Source organism: Sorex fumeus, unplaced genomic scaffold, assembly GCF_029834395.1.
Source record: "Sorex fumeus unplaced genomic scaffold, SorFum_2.1 ptg000098l, whole genome shotgun sequence".
NCBI classification, from domain to species: Eukaryota; Metazoa; Chordata; class Mammalia; order Eulipotyphla; family Soricidae; genus Sorex; species Sorex fumeus.
The window spans coordinates 3079768-3101585 of NW_026606155.1; the positions used below are offsets into that span (position 1 = coordinate 3079768).

A 21818-nucleotide genomic window follows, 5' to 3' on the forward strand; every position below is an offset into this window, starting at 1 on the left:
CCTGGACCTGCAGGAGAGGAGGAGTTTCATGGTCTCAAATCTATATGGAAACCTCCCCTGACTGCAGTTTCCACTGAACTGACAGACTCTCGTCTTGAGCCAGAGCCTCTGAGCCTCCCTGCGCCCTGGTTTCAGCTTCACTTCTGTGTCTTGCCCAAGGATGACTCCCTTCCCTGGCTCCCCTGGTTACTGGGGTCCTGCCTTGTTTCTCTGGTGCATGGGTATGTTGGCGTTATCTTGGGTGTGGGGATGGAAAGTCATGAGCTCCTTCAGCCTGAGCCGTTGGTGGGAAAAGGCATTTATTATTCTCAGTGAATCCAGAAGCCAAACTGGACAATAAAGGACTGAGTGTGTTTTTTACTTGCAAACTCTGGTGTCTTTGTTTGGAGGTGATTCTTGGAAGGACTCCATGGAGGGCAGGGTGGGTGAGGGAGGGGAGAGTATCCAAGGATGCTCTTGGAGTGATTGGATCTTTCCTGGGATCCTGGTCCTTCTTGGATTAGGATCGTGTTGGTAATGCAGTCAAGGGGAAGAGACAAATCAATCACAACAATTCCAATCATGCCTTGGGCTCCTGTGTGGTCCCACAGGAATGGAGCAAGAGTTTGAATTTTTGAGGGGGTAGGAACAGAGAAGGGTGGGTCTTGGGGCTACTCAACCCTGGCAACTCTGGTTTAGTTCCTGGGCCTGGAGTGTGCGGTGGTGGCTCAGTGCCACACCAGGCATGCTGGGGTCTAGGTTGTCACTGTCACTGTCTTCCCATTCATCGATTTGCTCAAGCGGGCCCAGTAAGGTCTCCATCATGAGACTTGTTACTGTGTTTGTCATATCGAATACGTCACAGGGAGCTTGCCAGGCTTTGCCGCGTGGGTGAGATACTCTTGGTAGCTTGCCGGGCTCTCCGAGAGGGGCGGAGGAATCGAACCCGGCTTGGCTGGGCTGGCTGCATGCAAGGCAAACGCCCTACCGCTGTGCTATCCCTCCAGCCCGGGGTGGGGGTGGGGGATCTAGATTACACCCTGCATTTCAGGCAGGGACAACCATGTTGGGGCCCAGTCCGTGCCCAGCCCCAGGCCCACAGTCTGGCACGTAATATTAGTGCACAAATCCGCTCAGGGCTGTCTCAGAGAGCCTGTGCTGAGCAACTGAAGCAGTAGAGATTGTTCCCCAGAGTCTGCAGGTCAAGTTCCCACATCCGATGAGAGGTGAGCTCCATCTGCTGAAAATGCTCATTCTGGCCTATTGGTCGGTGGCTACTTGTATCCTCAGTAGGCACAGGCTGGGGGGGACTGGGGTACCAATTAGATGCCTCCTGCTGAGGCAGGTTCCCTCAGTTGTGTTTTCCTCCAAGGACACTAATGCTGTAGAGCCCCACCCTTGCACTCTTAGTTCTTCTTGATCGCGTCCTTCTAGGCTGAATCTCTGCATAGACTCAAAAGGACTCTGGGTTTCAGTCTCTGGGCTTGGGGAAACCTGTTCTGGGGGAACCTTAGTCCCACAACACTCACGGGTTTGAGCCCAGATGGAACCTAGGTGGCGCAAACACACACATGCATACTTGCTCCTTCCCTTCTAAGTGCTTCCAGTTGCTAGGAGAGACACCATATAGAGGCCTGCCGCCTGCGTCTGTCAGTGACTTCCATGTTTGCCAGGATGCCACTCATGGGCGGCTTTGGCCTTGCCCATGTGAGCCCTGGTTCTGTGCCCGGCACCACCCAAACCCACCCAAACCTCTGTGCTTTCCTTTACAATAAAGCTCATTATATTGAAAGTCTAAGAAGAATATACTGAGATTTGGAATCAATGGTGAATGGTTTCCACTATTCGTTGTGGTCATTCTGTGTGTCTTGTGGTATTTGAGTTACCATATCTGTGACACAGTTTCCTAAAAATGGAATTTCTTCATAAAGTCTCTGTGTATTTGTAGGTAAGTCGGGCACAAAACGAAAAAGCAAGAAAATTCACAAATAGTGGTTAGAGGGGCCAGAGTGATAGTACAGTGTGTAGGACATTTGCTTTGCACGGGGCCAGCCTGGGTTCGATCCCTGGCATCCCATATGATCCCCTGAGCACCGCCAGGAGTAAATCCTGAGTGCAGAGCCAGGAGCAACCCCTGAGCATCGCTGAGTGTGACCTAAAACGAAAAAAAAATAGTGATTAGAAAGAATTTTTCTAAACTGTACTGGCCTCCGGGGCAGGGGGCACATGCGCAGTTTCAGGGCTCACCCTTATTTCCACTTTAAGGACTCATACGCATGCTCCCCGGGGAGAGGGGTCCTTGTTGGAACCCAGGGTGTAGGGTCTCGGTGGGGGTTTCCGTGAGGCTCACGGAGGGGCACTTGCACGTGTTTGGGCTTGTGAAACTGCCATGGCCACACACACTCCTTTGTCAGTGCTCATATACCCCTAGTCCTCTGGCCACCTTGATATCATTCATTTGTTTATTTATAGCATGGGAGTCATACTTGGCAATGCTTAGGGTTTGCTCCTGGCCCTGTTTTTGTTTGTTTGTTTGTTTGTTTGTTTTTTGCTTTTTGGGTCACACCCAGCAACGCTCAGGGGTTGCTCCTGGCTCTGCACTCAGGAATTACTCCTGGCAGTGTTTGGGGGACCCTATGGGATGCTGGGGATTGAACTTGAGTTGGCCATGTACAAGACAAATGCCCTACCCTACCTATCACTCCAGATGTTATTCCTGTCTCTGGACTTTAGGCATCACTCCTGGTGGGTCGAGGGACCATGTGGGGTATTGGGGATTGAACCTGGGTCAGTTTTTTTTCTCTTTGGGTCACACCCAGCGATGCTCAGGGATTCCTCCTGGCTCTGCATTCAGGAATTACTCCAGGCAGTGTTTGTGGGGGGGGACCATATGGGGTGCTGGGGATTGAACCTGGGTCAGCTGTGTGCAAGGCAAATGCCCAACCTTCTGTCTTATTTCTCCGGCCCCAAACCCCAGTTGGTTGTGTACAAGGCAACTGCCCTATTCGCTGTAGTATCTCTCTGGCCCCCATGATCTTATTTAAATGCAGGATCTATAGAATAGCCGAGTTAAGTACCAGGAGGTTTACTCCATGGCTTGGAGGACACCCACACATGCTAGGGGGAAAGGGAGCTCAGATAGAAAAGGGAGCACCAAATAAAGGGTGTTGGGAGGATCCTCCCAGAATGGGAGAAGCATGCCGAAAGTAGACTATAGACTGAACATGATTGCCACTCAATGCCTCTTTTGCAAACCACAGTACCCAAAAGGAGAGAGAGAACAAAAGGGAGTGTCCTGCCACAGAGGCAGGATGGGATGCGGGGATGGGGGTGGGTGGGAGGAATACTGGGATCAGTGGTGGTGGAAAATGGGTACTGGTGGAGGGATGGGTGTTTGATCATTGTACAATTGAAACCCAAGCACAAAAATTTGTAAGTCTACAACTGTACCTCATGGTGTTTCACTAACAACATTTTTTTAAAAATGTAAATGATGGAGAATGGGCACTGGTGGAGGGATGGGTACTGGATCGTTGTATAACTGAAACCCAAGACCAAAAATTTGTAAGTCTACAACTGTACCTCACGGTGTCTCACTAATAAAAATTAAAAAATAAATAAATAAAAATAAATGCAGGGTCTGTAGGGAAGTCCAGACAGACTAAGCGAATAGTGGGAACTCCAGGACAGGGACTGGGGGACAGGGCAGGGCGCAGAGAGTGACTGTTCAATGGTTACAAGGCTGCTGTGGGGGGGGAGAATGTTCTGGCACTTGTCCAGGCAGAGGAAGTACCTACTGTTGGCATTCTGAGTGACACTGATTAAATTGTAAACCTTTCCTTTCATACCACGTGATTTCACCCCATTTAAACAATCGCAGGGGATAGAGTGATAGCACAGCAGGTAGGGCATTTGCCTTGCCTGCAGCCGGCCTGGGTTCGATCACCAGCATCCCATATGGTGCCCCGAGCACCACCAGGAATAATTCCTGAGTGCAGAGCCAGGAGTAACCCTTGAGCATCACCTGCTATGACCCAAAAAGAGCAAAAAATAAAATTGAAGGGGAGGCCAACATTCAGAGATTGGGAAAGACAAGCAGATTGAGTTGTGTGGGTCCTTAGGTTCTGGACAAGAGTATTTGGGTGACACAAGGAACATAGAGTGAATTCCAGAATGGCCACATGGGGGCTGAAAAGGCTTCTATGCCTCTCCCAGGCTTTTATGGATCTATTGTTTTTTTTTCTTTTTCTTTTTTTTTTTCACCCGCTTTTTGGGTCACACCTGGCGATGCTCAGGGGTTACTCCTGGCCCTGCACTCAGGAATTACTCCTGGCAGTGCTCAGGGGACCATATAGGATGCATGGAGTCGAACCCGGGTCGGCCACGTGCAAGGCAAATGCCCTCCCCGATGTGCTATCGCTCCAGGCCCACTATTATTTCTTGAGGTTGAGGGCCACACCTAGTGGTGCCCAGGGCCCGTGCAGGGCTAGGCCCCTGCTCAGAGTTGGCATGTGCCAGTATGAATTGTCCCCTTGTGCCGTCCCCAACCCCCTTGGCTCTTTTCCTTCTCCCCCAGAGTCCAGACCTGGGCAGGAACTCGGCCTCAAAGATCCTGGTTCCCTTCTGTTCAATTTTGTGATTGTATTAGTGTGTGGGTGTGGATGGAGTGATTTTACTATGTAAACATGGCTAACCCACTCCAGGTATATGTAATCAATTTGTATTGTATAAAGGAAAAAATTGTATAAGGCCAGAGAAATAGTATATATAAGTGTGTGTATATATATATATATATATATATATATATATATATAAAACCAACCTGGGCTTGGTCCCCAGTATCCCAGATGGTCTCCTGAGCACTGCCAAGAGTGATTCCCTTGAGTGCAGAGCCAGGACTGACTCCTGAGCATCACCGGGTGTGACCCCCAAACAGACAAAGCAATCATACATTAAAATGTGTTTATGTTTTGCCTTGTCTTGGTGTTTGGGCCATACCTGGCAGTGCTTAGGGCTAATTCCGGTTCTGTGCTCAGGGACTACTCCTGGCAGGCTCGGGACCACACGTGGTGCCAGGTACCAGGCATCTAACCCGGGTTGGCTGTGTACAAGGCAAACACCTTACCCACTGGACTATCACTCCGGTTCCTGATGCTCAAACCCGGGCCTGCTAAGTATAAGACAAGCACCTTACCTGCTGGACTCTCTCCAGCTCTGATGCTTCCTTTTCACAGCAGCTCTGGTTCCCACTGCTGGTGTACTTGTCTCTGCTCCTTCCCGGTCTTTCACTGTCTCAGTAGGAGACGCTCCACCTTGCCTTATGGCCGGAGACAAGTGTTCTATTCTGCTACGTCGCGTGCAGCCTGACTTTAGTGGACAACGCTGCATGTCAGGCAACTGAACCCAGGTGTTGTATATGCACACATGTGCTTTACCACGAAGCAGTATTCTGACTCCCATAAGGAGCTTCTTGTTCAACAAATAACCACTCTCCAACCCTCCCAACCAACACATGACCAAGGGAAAAAGTAAGTAGATCAACGGCAGATGCAGAGTCTGGCAAACTCCCCGTGGCGTACCCAATATGCCAAATACCAGTAACAATGATGGGTCTCATTCTCCTAACCCTGAAAGAGCCTTGAATATGGCACGTTTTAAAATATCTCTGGGCTAGGACGAAGGAGACGTTACTGGGGCCTGCTCGAGGCAATCGACAACAATAGGATGGTCATGACAAGTAGATCAAATTCTTTAATCTTGGTTTTGGGGCCACTCCCAGCAGTGCTTAGGGCTTATTCCTAGTTCTGTGCTCAGGAATTCCTTCTAATGGTGCCTGGGGGATACCGGGGATCAAACCCTGGTAGGCTGTGTACAAGGCAAATGCCCTGCCCACTGTACTATCTCTCCGGCCCCCCAGATTAAAAACTCTTGGATTCTGCTGTGAACTCCCAGTGTACCATGTAAAATTCCAATGACCTGGTTTTAAACAACAGATTTGGGGAAAGGAGAGATATTATAGGGTATTGAGACATTTGCCTTGCATACACCAAGCCTGGTTCAAAGACAATAAATAATATTCCCTGATTACGACTGAAGAGTGACCACTGAGCACTGACCCAGACGAGCACAGACTATCAGACTTGCGCCCCAACAAACAAAAATAAAATTGTGGATATGCACTTTCTACTCTTGCCGTGATCTTTTGCAGACAGGTCAATTCTAATGCAAGGCAGAACTGCCTCCCCAGAACACACATCTGTGTGCACCCCCTTTTCTTGCCCCCCCCATATCCTCCACACTAGAGTTGGTCCAGCACAAAGATACAACATGAAATTCACACACAAAGGGCGTGAAGACTCCAGGATTTTTAATGGTGATTTGGGGTTCAGGTTCACTGGGCGAGTCTCTTCAGCCAGCAGCAGCTTCGGCTGAAGCTCATCCTTCCCGGCCACCCAGGTAAACCCCAACATACCCACCCAGAGGAAGAAAAAAAAAACCGCCATCACAAGAAGCAGAGACAGAGTCAGTGAAATGAGATGAAACATGAAAACCGCCATCTCATGAGAAGAGTCAGGGGAGGAGGACACTGGAGCACGGAGACTCAGCTCACCGGCTACTGGAGGGCCTTGTGGGAGAGAAACACGGGCGTTGTGGACGGGACCCTTTCATCCAGGGTGAAGCAGCTGCCCTGGCCCTCCTGTTGGAGCCTCTCCATGTTCATCTCAAGGCTCCGGGAATCCTCCGCCTTCTTCCAGCCGAAGAGCCAGTAGCCGGCGCCGGCCCCCGCCACCACCGCCAGGCCCAGGTAGGCGTTGTAGGTCATGGCAATCAGCATCAGCAGGTAGCTCAGGACCACCTGGAACACGTGCAGCACCGTCTGCAGGAGGTGAGCAGCACTCAGCAGCTGCTGCTTGGGCGTCTCCTTGGGGCAGGTTCCGTCGGATCTCGAGAAAGAAGAGCACTGGGCGCGGAGCCTCTCCTGGGCCTTACGCAGAAGCGCCTCTCGGGCTCTCTTGAGTCCCTCGTAGCCCAGGGCCAGCAGAAACACGACCACAAAAGCCACGGCCATGGCCGCAGCTGAGTCGATCAGCAGCCCCGAGAACAGCACCTCCACGTTCTTGTGGCCGAAGTAGAAGGTCATGGGCATCGTGTGTGCGCTGCCGCCGCCTTGGCCGTGGGAGTGGGGCCCCATGGTGGCCGGCGGGTGGTGGTGATGAGTGGGGGCTGGGGTGCTGGTGTGATCCATGGCGCTCATCCCGGAGTGATGGTGCGAGGGGGCGCTGGGGTGGCCCATGGCGCTCATCCCGGTGTGATGGTGCAAGTGGTCCATGGTCCCAGGAAAAGTGAGTCCTTGGGCAGAAGAATCTGGAAGGAAGACAGAGTCCTGCACTGCAGCCGCTTCTCAGACTCTCAGGCAGACAGCAGCTAAGACAGCTCAGAGTCGTGCCTCTTATATCCTGAAAGGAGACCCTCCCTGACCCTCCCTGACCCGCCTTATCCGCCTGACCCGCCCTGACCCTCCCTCCAGCTTCTCCCTGCTGAACTCAATCTCTGCTCCTCCCTCTGAGACCCTCCCTCAGACTGGGTGGAATGTGGGGGGAAGGCCCACCCGAGTTCAATCCCTGGCATCCCATATAGTGCCCCCGAGCACCTGAAGAGTAATTCCTGAGGGTCCGGATTGTTAGCACAGCGGGGAGGGCATTTGCCTTGCACGCGGCCCACCCAGGTTCGATCCCCGGCATCCCATATGGTCCCCCCGAACATTGCCAGGAGTAATTTCTGAGTGCAAAGCCAGGAATAACCCCTGAGGATCAACTGGTGTGACCCAAAAACCCCCCAAAAAAGAAAGAGCCCTGTGCATATAATTTTGATATATGCATCACTTCGAATCATTCAGGTTTTTTCATTTATATTCCTCATTTGTTTTGTTGGGCTGGGGTTTCCCCCACGGGACTGGAGCCAGGAGAGCAGTGCCAGGCTGTGTCTAGGGGGCCGTGGAAGGGACAGAACCCCACCCCCAAGCATAGCATTGAGCCCTCCTGACACCCTCCCACCCTCAATCAACATTTCTATCCATGAGGTGTTAGAAATTGCCTTCTCGGCAGCTCAGATAGAGAAGGCAGTACCAAATAAAGGGTGTTGGGAGGATCCTCCCAGGATGAAATAAGCATGCTGATAGTGGACTATAGACGGAACATGATTGCCACTCAATGCCTCTTTTGCAAACCACTACACCCAAAAGGAGAGAGAGAACAAAAGGGTATGCTCTGCCACAGAGGCAGGGTGGGATGGGAGGGATACTGGGATCAGTTGTGATGGAAAATGGGCACTGGTGGAGGGATGGGTATTTGATCGTTGTATAATTGAAACCCAAACACAAACATTTGTAAGTCTACAATTGTACCTCATGGTGTTTCACTAATAAAAAGTTAAAAAAAAAAAAAAAAGAGCACAAATCAGAAAAAAAAAATTTGCCCAGTGACATTGTTCATGGGTAAAGGGGCGGTCTGGACATTTGGGGAAGACCTAGACCCATCTATTTAAACTGAACAATAAACTCTAACTTAAAAAGAAATTGCCTTTCCTTTTCTTCCCTTCCCCCACCCCCAAATATCTGTACCACCCCTCAGAAAAAAATCCCAGTGGTGCTTGGGGCTTTCTCCTGGCAGTGCCCAGGGGCCATATGCGATGCCGGGGATGGAACCAGGGTCAGACAGAGGGAAGACCAGCGCCCTCCCCACTGTGCTGTCTCTCGCCAGAATACCTGTGTCCCCACACTCTCGGCAACATGCTGTAGGAAAGGTTCTCATAGGTCTTTGATTCAGCAGGACCCTGGCGTTGACACAACCAAACACAACTCAACTGTGAATCGAGACTCGCACACTGTCGGCCCTGAACCATAGGTGACCACCCTCGTTTCAGAAATAAAGCCTGGGACATCACGTGGTTGGCACAGGTCACAGGGTTGGAACTAGGAAGGCACATTCAGAAGCAGGATGTCGTGAGTCTGGACAGTCTGGTTCATCACAGTCTCTCCCCTGATGATGACTCTGAGCTGCAGTGAGATGAAGTCGCTGGAGACCAGTCAGGCCCAGAGCGTCTGATTCCTGCCTCTTCTCCATGGGATCTCGGGCAGGGACAGGCCTATGCCCTGAGTCCTCTGTGAGGAAAGCAGCTGCCCAGGGCTGGGTCACGCTCTGCCCGTCATCCACCCGGGGAAGGACACGCACAGTCACCAAGGGAGGCTGCCGGGAAGGACACGGCTGGGGAGAAAGTGTGTCTGGGCCTGTGTTGTCAGTCTTGTGGGAGACACAGAGTGCCCCTGTGTCCCCTTCAGGACAAGGCTGGCACCTTGAGGTCCAGGTGTGCCCTGTGGGCTTGGAAGACTCGGCTCAGGCTGGACCTGGCTGCAGGGTCTGTTTCCTCCCGTGGTTCCCAAGTGGCTCTTCCCCTGTGGCTCTTTCTGCCTGAGGAAGTTTGGCTGAGGCCACTTGGCTGCCAGATGGGCTTCCTCGTATCGAACTCTCTGCTCTGTGTGGTTATTCAGATTCCAGTGACCTGAAGATCACCTGGTGTCAACCCCTTGATACCAAAGGGCTGGAACTCCTTGATCACAGCTTAGACCTGGTGTCAACCCCTTGATACCAAAGGGCTGGAACTCCTTTATCACAGCTTAGACACGGATTGGCCAATCACAGACTCTCCCCTGGGTTGTTCATCTGGGAGGTTGTTAACTCTGCGTTGGCTTCTTTGTCATAGTTGGTTTGGGGGCTACATGTTGGGATGCTCTGGGAGTAATGCTGGCTCAGGACTCAGGACTTGCCCCTGTAAATATTCAGGGAACTCTGCATAATTACTGTCTTTGCTGCTATTCCCTAGTTGAAGTATTTTCATGAGTTCCCTTAGATAATTTTTTGGGGGGGTTCATATTTGTGATAGTGGCTTCACGAACCTTATTTCCTAAAACCAACATCTCAGGGCCCGGAGTAATAGTGAAGTGGATAGGGTGTTTGTCTTGCATGCGACACACCCAGGTTCAATTCCCGGTATCCCATATGGTTTCCGGAGAAACTCCAGGAGTAAATTCCTAACTGCAGAACCAGGAGTAACCCCTGAGCATTGCCGGCTGTGACCTAAAAAGCAAAAAACAAACTAAATCCAACGGGCTAGAGCGATAGCACAGCGGTAGGGCGTTTGCCTTACAAGCGGCCAACATGGCCGACCCGAGTTCGATTCCTCCGCCCCTCTCGGAGAGCCGGGCAAGCTGCCGAGAGTATTCAATATGCCAGACACAGTAACAACAAAGTCTCCAATGGAGACGTTACTGGGCCCGCTCGAGCAAAATCCAACATGTCAGTATAATAACTATACTCCAAGTATATGGCCACATTTTTCTTTTCTTTTGGAAACTAGTCACACATGTAGCATTTCTATGTTCAGATCTCCACTATTATGGGCTTGTATAATTTGTTTTTTTTGTTTCTTGGGGTGGTAGAACTACACTCAGTGATACTTAGGGATGAGTCCTGGCTCTGTGTTCAGGAGTGACTCTGGCAGAGCTCAAGGCACATTCCATGTTGCGAGAGGCCAAAGGCTCTGGTTGAAGGCCAGAGCCAGTAAGGCGGCACGTTACTTCCTGGACTGTGTCTCTGGTCCCGAGTTTGTAGGATTTATGTGTGGGCAGCCAAGTGTGGTAATGTGCTGCTTAGATTGTGGTTGGTCTCTCTGGCTCTAATGTACTCTGCTTTTGTGCCTCAGTTCTCTGTCCAGTAGCCCGCACTTTGGGGAGTATTTCACCCCACAGCCATCTGGAATGAGGCGCTCTTCAGCCCCCATGTCTTAAGCTCATCTGCACTAAACCTGGTAAAGCCCCACCCTTGGTAACTGCATCTTCTGGCAACCAGAGAACTTACACTTGGCCCAGCCCAGAGCCTCAACCACAATAATCATCGTATTTTGAAGTCAGTTTCAGCAACACTCTTGGGCTTTATTTTGCTTCATGTGAGCCCATTTGAGAGGGCAGAGCAAAGGCACAGTGGGTAGGGCACTTGCCTTGCAAACAGTTGACCTGGTTTCAATCCCTGGCATCCTATCTCAAGCACAGTTAGGAGCAATTCCTGAGTGCAGAACCCCAGGAATCCCTGAGCATCCCTGGGTGTGGCCCCAAACCAAAAGAAAAAAAAAATGATCACACTTTCGTTTCAGAAGGGAGAACTGCTTTTCCTCGAGAAGGCTCGATTCTCTTCTTATGATAATGAAACCTGGATAGAGCTGAGATTATTATTTCTCTTTGTATTTGTTTTGAGATTTTAACTATTATGACCAGCAAGGCAGGAACGATAGCACAGCAGGTAGGGCGTTTGCCTTGCACGCAGCCGACCTGGACGACCTGAGTTCGGTTCCTCTGCCCTCTCTCGGAGAGCCCGGCAAGCTACCAAGAGTATCTCGCCCGCATGGCAAAGCCTGGCAAGCTCCCTGTGACGTATTCGATATGCCAAACACAGTAACAACAAAGTCTCAAAATGGAGACGTTCCTAGGCCCGCTCGAGAAAAATCAATGAACAACGGGAGGACAGTGCTACAGTGATACAGACCAGCAAAGCTGGTCTGAAGAGTTGATCTCTCAGTCAGGGTCTCTAAGGAGGGTCTCTAGGGAGGGTCTCTAGGGAGAGCCAGGTAGGGTCTGGGAGGGTCTCCTCCCAGGCCTTGGAGGAGCCTTATTGGTGTCTGCCAGAATCTCTGAGAAGAGGCTGCAGTGCAAGACTCCAGCGTCCTTCCAGAACCTTCTACGACACGGCTTTTCCTGGGACCATGGACCACTCGCGCCATCACTCCGGGATGAGCGCCATGGGCCACCCCAGCGCCCTGGCTCCTCCATCCCAGCCTCCGGCCACCACGGGGCCCCACTCCCACGGGGGCAGCGCACACACGATACCCATGTCCTTCTACTTCGGCTACAGGAACGTGGAGCTGCTGTTCTCTGGGCTGCTGATCGACTCGGCTGCGGCCATGGCAGTGGCTGTCATGGCCGTGTTTCTGCTGGCCCTGGGCTACGAGGGACTCAAGAGAGCCCACGAGGGGCTCCGTGCCCAGTGCTCGCCTTTCCCCAGACCCGACGGAGCCCGCCCCAAGGAGACGCCACGGCCACAGCTGCTGAGCGCTGCTCATCTCCTGCAGACGGCGATGCACGTGCTCCAAGTGGGCCTGAGCTACCTGCTGATGCTGACCGCCATGACCTACAACGCCTACCTGGGCCTGGCGGTGGTGATGGGGGCCGGCGCCGGCTCCTGGCTCTTTGGCGGGAAGAAGGCGGAGGACGTGGAGTCCCGGAACCTTGATAGGAACAAGGTCAAAGCTGGATGAGATTCGTGGGAAGGGCCCCAAGCAGGGACAGGAGGTGCCTCCCCGCAAGGCTCCGCTCCCTGACGCCTACCCTGTGCCTCCAGAGAACCAGCAATACTGGATGTCTCCTCTCCGTACTCCCTTCCCTGGGGTCTACCCTTTGACTCCAGATGGTGAAGAAGACAGGACTCTTCAGCCGGAATCTCACTTCTTTGGCACCTGGGCCACTCTCTGACCTGGACCTGCAGGAGAGGAGGAGTTTCATGGTCTCAAATCTATATGGAAACCTCCCCTGACTGCAGTTTCCACTGAACTGACAGACTCTCGTCTTGAGCCAGAGCCTCCGAGCCTCCCTGCGCCCTGGTTTCAGCTTCACTTCTGTGTCTTGCCCAAGGATGACTCCCTTCCCTGGCTCCCCTGGTTACTGGGGTCCTGCCTTGTTTCTCTGGTGCATGGGTATGTTGGCGTTATCTTGGGTGTGGGGATGGAAAGTCATGAGCTCCTTCAGCCTGAGCCGTTGGTGGGCAAAGGCATTTGTTATTCTCAGTGAATCCAGAAGCCAAACTGGACAATAAAGGACTGAGTGTGTTTTTTGCTTGCAAACTCTGGTGTCTTTTTTTAGAGGTGATTCTTGGAAGGACTCCATGGAGGGCAGGGTGGGTGAGGGAGGGGAGAGTATCCAAGGATGCTCTTGGGGTGATTGGATCTTTCCTGGGATCCTGGTCCTTCTTGGATTAGGATCGTGTTGGTAATGCAGTCAAGGGGAACAGACAAATCAATCACAACAATTTCAATCATGCCTTGGCTTCCTGTGTGGTCCCACAGGAATGAAGCAAGAGTTTGAATTTTTGAGGGGGTAGGAACAGAGAAGGGTGGGTCTTGGGGCTACACAACCCTGGCAACCCTGGTTTAGTTCCTGGGCCTGGAATGTGTGGTGGTGGCGCAGTGCCACACTGGGTGGTGCTGGGGTCTAGGTTGTCACTGTCACTGTCTTCCCATTCATCGATTTGCTCAAGCGGGCCCAGTAACGTCTCCATCATGAGACTTGTTACTGTGTTTGTCATATTGAATACGTCACAGGGAGCTTGCCAGGCTTTGCCGCGTGGGTGAGATACTCTTGGTAGCTTGCCGGGCTCTCCGAGAGGGGCGGAGGAATCGAACCCGGCTTGGCTGGGCTGGCTGCGTGCAAGGCAAACCCCCTACCGCTGTGCTATCCCTCCAGCCCGGGATGGGTGGGGGATCTAGATTACACCCTGCATTTCAGGCAGGGACAACCATGTTGGGGCCCAGTCCGTGCCCAGCCCCAGGCCCACAGTCTGGCACGTAATATTAGTGCACAAATCCGCTCAGGGCTGTCTCAGAGAGCCTGTGCTGAGCAACTGAAGCAGTAGAGATTGTTCCCCGGAGTCTGCAGGTCAAGTTCCCACATCCGATGAGAGGTGAGCTCCATCTGCTGAAAATGCTCATTCTGGCCTATCTGGTCGGTGGCTACTTGTATCCTCAGTAGGCACAGGCTGGGGGGGACTGGGGTACCAATTAGATGCCTCCTGCTGAGGCAGGTTCCCTCAGTTGTGTTTTCCTCCAAGGACACTAATCCTGTAGAGCCCCACCCTTGCACTCTTAGTTCATCTTGATCGCGTCCTTCTAGGCTGAATCTCTGCATAGACACACAAGGACTCTGGGTTTCAGTCTCTGGGCTTGGGGGAACCTGTTCTGCCCTTAGTCCCACAACACTCACGGGTTTGAGCCCAGATGGAACCTAGGTGGCGCAAACACACACATGCATACTTGGTCCTTCCCTTCTAAGTGCTTCCAGTTGCTGGCAGAGACACAATATAGAGGCCTGCCGCCTGCGTCTGTCAGTGACTTCCATGTTTGCCAGGATGGCACTCATGGGCGGCTTTGGCATTGCCCATGTGAGCCCTGGTTCTGTGCCCGGCACCACCCAAACCCACCCAAACCTCTGTGCTTTCCTTTACAATAAAGCTCATTATATTGAAAGTCTAAGAAGAATATACTGAGATTTGGAATCAATGGTGAATGGTTTCTACTATTCGTTGTGGTCATTCTGTGTGTCTTGTTGTATTTGAGTGACCATATCTGTGACACAGTTTCCTAAAAATGGAATTTCTTCATAAAGTCTCTGTGTATTTGTAGGTAAGTCGGGCACAAAACAAATAAGCAAGAAAATTCACAAATAGTGGTTAGAGGGGCCAGAGTGATAGTACAGTGGGTAGGGCATTTGCTTTGCACGGGGCCAACCTGGGTTCGATCCCTGGCATCCCATATGATCCCCTGAGCACCGCCAGGAGTAAATCCTGAGTGCAGAGCCAGGAGCAACCCCTGAGCATCGCTGAGTGTGACCTAAAACGAAAAAAACAATAGTGATTAGAAAGAATTTTTCTAAACTGTACTGGCCTCCAGGGCAGGGGCCACATGTTCAGTTTCAGGGCTCACCCTAATTTCTACTTCATTACATTTAAGGACTCATACACATGCTCCCCAGGGAGAGGGGTCCTTGTTGGGACCCAGGGTGTAGGGTCTCGGTGGGGGTTTCCGTGAGGCTCACGGAGGGGCACTTGCACGTGTTTGGGCTTGTGAAACTGCCATGGCCACACACACTCCTTTGTCAGTGCTCATATACCCCTAGTCCTCTGGCCCCCTTGATATCATTCATTTGTTTATTTATAGCATGGGAGTCAAACTTGGCAATGGTTAGGGTTTGCTCCTGGCCCTGTTTTTGTTTGTTTGTTTGTTTGTTTGTTTTGTGCTTTTTGGGTCACACCCAGCAACGCTCAGGGGTTGCTCCTGGCTCTGCACTCAGGAATTACTCCTGGCAGTGTTTGGGGACCATATGGGATGCTGGGGATTGAACTTGAGTTGGCCATGTACAAGACAAATGCCCTACCCTATCTATCACTCCAGATGTTATTCCTGGCTCTGGACTTAGGCATCACTCCTGGTGGGTCGAGGGACCATGTGGGGTATTGGGGTCAGTTTTTTTTTCTTTTTGGGTCACACCCAGCGATGCTCAGGGGTTCCTCTGGCTCTGCACTCAGGAATTACTCCAGGCAGTGTTTGGGGGGGACCATATGGCATGCTGGGGATTGAACCTGGGTCAGCTGTGTGCAAGGCAAATGCCCAACCTTCTGTCTTATTTCTCTGGCCCCAAACCCCGGTTGGCTGTGTACAAGGCAATTGCCCTATTCGCTGTCGTATCTCTCTGGCCCCCATGATCTTATTTAAATGCAGGATCTATACAATAACCGAGATAAGTACCAGGAGGTTTACTCCATGGCTTGGAGTACAGCCACACATGCTAGGGGAAAAGGCAGCTCAGATAGAAAAGTTAAAGGCCCTCCCGTTGTTCATCGATTTGCTCGAGTGGGCCCAATAACGTCTCCATTGGAGATTTTGTTGTTCCTGTGTTTGGCATATCCAATACATCACGGGTGGCTTGCCAGGCTCTGCCATGCGGGCGAGATACTCTCGGTAGCTTGCCGGGCTCTCAGATAGAAAAGGGAGCACCAAATAAAGGGTGTTGGGAGGATCCTCCCAGGATGGGAGAAGCATGCTGAAAGTAGACTATAGACCAAACATGATTGCCACTCAATGCCTCTTTTGCAAACCACAGCACCCAAAAGGAGAGAGAGAACAAAAGGGAGTGTCCTGCCACAGAGGCCGGGTGGGATGGGGGGATGGGGGTGGGTGGGAGGAATACTGGGATCAGTGGTGGTCGAAAATGGGCACTGGTGGAGGGATGCGTGTTTCTTCATTGTACAATTGAATCGCAAGCACAAAATTTGTAAGTCTACATCTGTACCTCATGGTGTTTCACTAACAACATTTTTTTAAAAATGTAAATGATGGAGAATGGGCACTGGTGGAGGGATGGGTACTGGATCATTGTATAACTGAAACCCAAGATCAAAAATTTGTAAGTCTACAACTGTACCTCACGGTGTTTCACTAATAAAAATTAAAAAATAAATAAATAAAAATAAATGCAGGGTCTGTGTAGGGAAGTCCAGAGAGACTAAGCGAATTGTGGGAACACCAGGACAGGGACTGGGGGACAGGATGGGGTGCAGAGAGTGACTGTTCAATGGTTACAAGGCTCCTGTGGGGGAGGAGAATGTTCTGGCGCTTGTCCAGGCAGAGGAAGTACGTACTGTGGGCATTCTGAGTGACACTGATTAAACTGTAAACCTTTCCTTTCATACCACATGATTTCACCCCATTTAAACAATCGCAGGGGATAGAGTGATAGCACAGCAGGTAGGGCATTTGCCTTGCCTGCAGCCGGCCTGGGTTCGATCACCCGCATCCCATATGGTGCCCCGAGCACCACTAGGAATAATTCCTGAGTGCAGAGCCAGGAGTAACCCTTGAGCATCACCTGCTATGACCCAAAAAGAGCAAAAAAAATAAAATTGAAGGGGAGGCCAACATTCAGAGATTGGGAAAGACAAGCAGATTGAGTTGTGTGGGTTCTTAGGGTCTGGACAAGAGTGTTTGGGTGACACAAGGAACATAGAGTGAATTCCTGAATGGCCACATGGGGGCAGAAAAGGCTTCTATGCTTCTCCCAGGCTTTTATGGATCTATTGTTTTTCTTTTTCTTTTTCTTTTTTTTTTCCAGATTTTTGGGTCACACCTGGCGATGCTCAGGGGTTACTCATGGCCCTGCACTCAGGAATTACTCCTGGCAGTGCTCAGGGGACCATATAGAATGCATGGAGTCGAACCCGGGTCGGCCACGTGCAAGGCAAATGCCCTCCCCGATGTGCTATCGCTCTAGGCCCACTATTATTTCTTGAGGTTGAGGGCCACACCCAGTGGTGCCCTGGGGCCCTGCAGGGCTAGGTCCCTGCTCAGAGTTGGCATGTGCCAGTATGAATTGTCCCCTTGTGCCGTCCCCAACCCCCTTGGCTCTTTTCCTTCTCCCCCAGAGTCCAGGCCTGGGCAGGAACTCGGCCTCAAAGATCCTGGTTCTCTTCAGTTCAATTTTGTGATTGTATTAGTGTGTGGGTGTGGATGGAGTGATTTTACTATGTAAACATGGCTAACCCACTCCAGGTATATGTAATCAATTTGTATTGTATAAAGGAAAAAATTGTATAAGGCCAGAGAAATAGTATATATAAGTGTGTATATATATATATATATATATATATATATATATATATATAAAACCAACCTGGGCTTGGTCCCCAGTATCCCAGATGGTCTCCTGAGCACTGCCAAGAGTGATTCCCTTGAGTGCAGAGCCAGGACTAACTCCTGAACTCCTTAGCATCACCGGGTGTGACCCCCAAACAGACAAACCAATCATACATTAAAATGTGTTTACGTTTTGCCTTGTCTTGGTGTTTGGGCCATACCTGGCAGTGCTTAGGGCTAATTCCGGTTCTGTGCTCAGGGACCACTCCTGGCAGGCTCGGGACCACACGTGGTGCCAGGTACCAGGCATCTAACCCGGGTTGGCTGTGTACAAGGCAAACACCTTACCCACTGGACTATCACTCCGGAACCTGATGCTCAAACCCGGGCCTGCTAAGTATAAGACAAGCACCTTACCTGCTGGACTCTCTCCAGCTCTTCTGCTTCCTTTTCACAGCAGCTCTGGTTCCCACTGCTGGTGTACTTGTCTCTGCTCCTTCCTGGTCTTTCACTGTCTCAGTGGGAGTGTCCTGCCACAGAGGCAGGGTGGGATCGGGGGGATGGGGGTCGGTGGGAGGAATACTGGGATCAGTGGTGGTGGAAAATGGGCACTGGTGGAGGGATGGGTGTTTGGTCATTGTACAATTGAAACCCAAGCACAAAAATTTGTAAGTCTACAACTGTACCTCACGGTGTTTCACTAATAAAAATTAAAAAATAAATAAATAAAAATAAATGCAGGGTCTTGTGCCGTCCCCAACCCCCTTGGCTCTTTTCCTTCTCCCCCAGAGTCCAGGCCTGGGCAGGAACTCGGCCTCAAAGATCCTGGTTCTCTTCTGTTCAATTTTGTGATTGTATTAGTGTGTGGGTGTGGATGGAGTGATTTTACTATGTAAACATGGCTTGTTGGGGTCGGGAGTTCCCTAGCCCTGGGAGGCACAGAGAGACCAGACAAACAACGTTCCTGCAGGAATTCAAGCGGGGTTTTATTCGGACCAGCATGCTGGGGCTCCACAGCGTACCCAAGAACGGGCAGAGGTTGGGAGCCTCGAACTCAGAAACAGGTCATCTTTTATACAGTTTGAGAACAAAGACCACATATTGCCAATACGTGTTATTTTGCACATATTTTGCCAAGTCGTGTTTTGCTGGGTTCCTTGAGGTTTTTCTTGGAGTATCTGACCCAAACTTCTTGACCTGGTCACATAGTTTCAGTTTCCAGGATGGTCAAAACACTCTATCTATCTTTAAATAGTTATGTCTTATTCTAGCCCATACCTTACACATCTACTGGGTTCAATCCAATTTTGTAACCTCAAGGCTGCTGAACTGTTTACAGAAAGCAATTTTGCAAGTTAATTAACTCCTTCCTAGCCTTCCTAGCTCCTTTCAGGCTAACCCACTCCAGGTATATGTAATCAATTTGTATTTTATAGAGGTATAAAATTGTATAAGGCCAGAAAGATAGTATAGCAGGGAGGGCATTTGCCTTATAGTCGGCCAACCTGGGTTTGGTCCCCAGTATCCCAGATGGTCTCCTGAGCACCGCCAAGAGTGATTCCCTTGAGTGCAGAGCCAGGACTAACTCCTGAGCATCACCGGGTGTGACCCCCAAACAGACAAACCAATCATACATTAAAATGTGTTTATGTTTTGCCTTGTCTTGGTATTTGGGCCACACCTGGCAGTGCTTAAGGCTTACTCCGGTTCTGCCTTCAGGGACCACTCCTGGCAGGCTCGGGACCATACGTGCGTGGTGCCAGGGATCTAATCCGGGATGGCTGTGTACAAGGCAAACACCTTACCCACTGGACTATCACTCTGGCTCCTGATGCTCAAACCCGGGCCTGCTAAGTATAAGACAAGCACCTTACCTGCTGGACTCTCTCCAGCTCTGATGCTTCCTTTTCACAGCAGCTCTGGTTCCCACTGCTGGTGTACTTGTCTCTGCTCCTTCCCGGTCTTTCACTGTCTCAGTGGGAGACGCTCCACCTTGCCTTGTGGCAGGAGACAAGTGGTTCTGTTCTGCTACGTCGCGTGCAGCCTGACTTTAGTGGACAAGGCTGCATGTCAGGCAACTGAACCCAGGTGTTGTATATGCACACATGTGCTTTACCACGAAGCAGTATTCTGACTCCCATAAGGAGCTTCTTGTTCAACAAATAACCACTCTCCAACCCTCCCAACCAACACATGACCAAGGGAAAAAGTAAGTAGATCAACGGCAGATGCAGAGTCTGGCAAACTCCCCGTGGCGTACCCAATATGCCAAATACCAGTAACAATGATGAGTCTCATTCTCCTCACCCTGAAAGAGCCTTGAATATGGCACTTTTTAAAATATCTCTGGGCTAGGACGAAGGAGACGTTACTGGGGCCTGCTCGAGGCAATCGACGGAACAACAGGATGGTCATGACAAGTAGATCAAATTCTTTAATCTTGGTTTTGGGGCCACACCCAGCAGTGCTTAGGGCTTATTCCTAGTTCTGTGCTCAGGAATTTCTTCTAATGGTGCCTGGGGGATACCGGGGATCAAACCCTGGTAGGCTGTGTACAAGGCAAATGCCCTACCCATTGTACTATCTCTCCGGCCCCCCAGATCAAAAACTCTTGGATTCTGCTGTGAACTCCCGGTGTACCACGTAAAATTCAATGACCTGGTTTTAAACAACAGGTTTGGGGAAAGGAGAGATATTATAGGGTATTGAGACATTTGCCTTGCATACACCAAGCCTGGTTCAAAGCCAATACTTAATATTCCCCGATTACGACTGAAGAGTGACCACTGAGCACTGACCCAGACGAGCACAGACTATCAGACTTGGGCCCCAACAAACAAAAATAAAATTGTGGATATGCACTTTCTACTCTTGCCGTGATCTTTTGCAGACAGGTCAATTCTAATGCAAGGCAGAACTGCCTCCCCAGAACACACATCTGTGTGCACCCCCTTTTCTTGCCCCCCCCCCATATCCTCCACACTAGAGTTGCACAAAGATACAACATGAAATTCACACACAAAGGGCGTGAAGACTCCAGGATTTTTAATGATGATTTGGGGTTCAGGTTCACTGGGCGAGTCTCTTCAGCCAGCAGCAGCTTCGGCTGAAGCTCATCCTTCCCGGCCACCCAGGTAAACCCCAACATACCCACCCAGAGGAAGGAAAAAAAACCGCCATCACCAGAAGCAGAGACAGAGTCAGTGAAATGAGATGAAACATGAAAACCGCCATCTCATGAGAAGAGTCAGGGGAGGAGGACACTGGAGCACGGAGACTCAGCTCACCGGCTACTGGAGGGCCTTGTGGGAGAGAAACACGGGCGTTGTGGACGGGACCCTTTCATCCAGGGTGAAGCAGCTGCCCTGGCCCTCCTGTTGGAGCCTCTCCATGTTCATCTCAAGGCTCCGGGAATCCTCCGCCTTCTTCCAGCCGAAGAGCCAGTAGCCGGCGCCGGCCCCCGCCACCACCGCCAGGCCCAGGTAGGCGTTGTAGGTCATGGCAATCAGCATCAGCAGGTAGCTCAGGACCACCTGGAACACGTGCAGCACCGTCTGCAGGAGGTGAGCGGCACTCAGCAGCTGCTGCTTGGGCGTCTCCTTGGGGCAGGTTCCGTCGGATCTCGAGAAAGAAGAGCACTGGGCGCGGAGCCTCTCCTGGGCCTTACGCAGAAGCGCCTCTCGGGCTGTCTTGAGTCCCTCATAGCCCAGGGCCAGCAGAAACACGACCACAAAAGCCACGGCCATGGCCGTAGCTGAGTCGATCAGCAGCCCCGAGAACAGCACCTCCACGTTCTTGTAGCCGAAGTAGAATGTCATGGGCATCGTGTGTGCGCTGCCGCCGCCGTGGCCGTGGGAGTGGGGCCCCATGGTGGCCGGTGGGTGGTGGTGGTGAGGGGGGGCCGGGGTGCTGGTGTGGTCCATGGCGCTCATCCCAGAGTTATGGTGCGAGGGGGCGCTGGTGTGGCCCATGGCGCTCATCCCGGAGTGATGGTGCGAGTGGTCCATGGTCCCAGCAAAAGTGAGTCCTTGGGCAGAAGAATCTGGAAGGAAGACAGAGTCCTGCACTGCAGCCGCTTCTCAGACTCTCAGGCAGACAGCAGCTAAGACAGCTCAGAGTCGTGCCTCTTATATCCTGAAAGGAGACCCTCCCTGACCCTCCCTGATCCGCCTGACCTGCCAGACCCGCCCTGACCCTCCCTCCAGCTTCTCCCTGCTGTACTCAATCTCTGCTCCTCCCTCTGAGACCCTCCCTCAGACTGGGTGGAATGTGGGGGGAAAGCCCACCCGAGTTCAATCCCTGGCATCCCCGAGCACTGCAAGAGTAATTCCTAA

General features: G+C 51.4%; 3 protein-coding genes across 3 annotated transcripts; 1 reads left to right on the forward strand and 2 right to left on the reverse strand.

Annotated features, from left to right (window-relative positions):
• Nucleotides 1-6592: 6592 nt before the first annotated feature.
• On the reverse strand, nucleotides 6593-7240 carry LOC130041246 (high affinity copper uptake protein 1-like). Its single transcript, XM_056133314.1, has one exon. It carries the CDS (start codon nucleotides 7232-7234, stop codon nucleotides 6593-6595), a length of 642 nt encoding a protein of 213 aa, XP_055989289.1. The 5' UTR covers nucleotides 7235-7240.
• Nucleotides 7241-11790: 4550 nt separating this feature from the next.
• Nucleotides 11791-12342, forward strand: LOC130041247 (high affinity copper uptake protein 1-like). The gene has a single exon (XM_056133315.1). The coding sequence runs from the start codon at nucleotides 11791-11793 to the stop codon at nucleotides 12340-12342; it is 552 nt and encodes a 183-aa protein (XP_055989290.1).
• Nucleotides 12343-20774: 8432 nt separating this feature from the next.
• LOC130041248 (high affinity copper uptake protein 1-like) lies at nucleotides 20775-21491 on the reverse strand. Its single transcript, XM_056133316.1, has one exon. The coding sequence runs from the start codon at nucleotides 21489-21491 to the stop codon at nucleotides 20775-20777; it is 717 nt and encodes a 238-aa protein (XP_055989291.1).
• Between the last annotated feature and the right edge of the window lie 327 nt (nucleotides 21492-21818).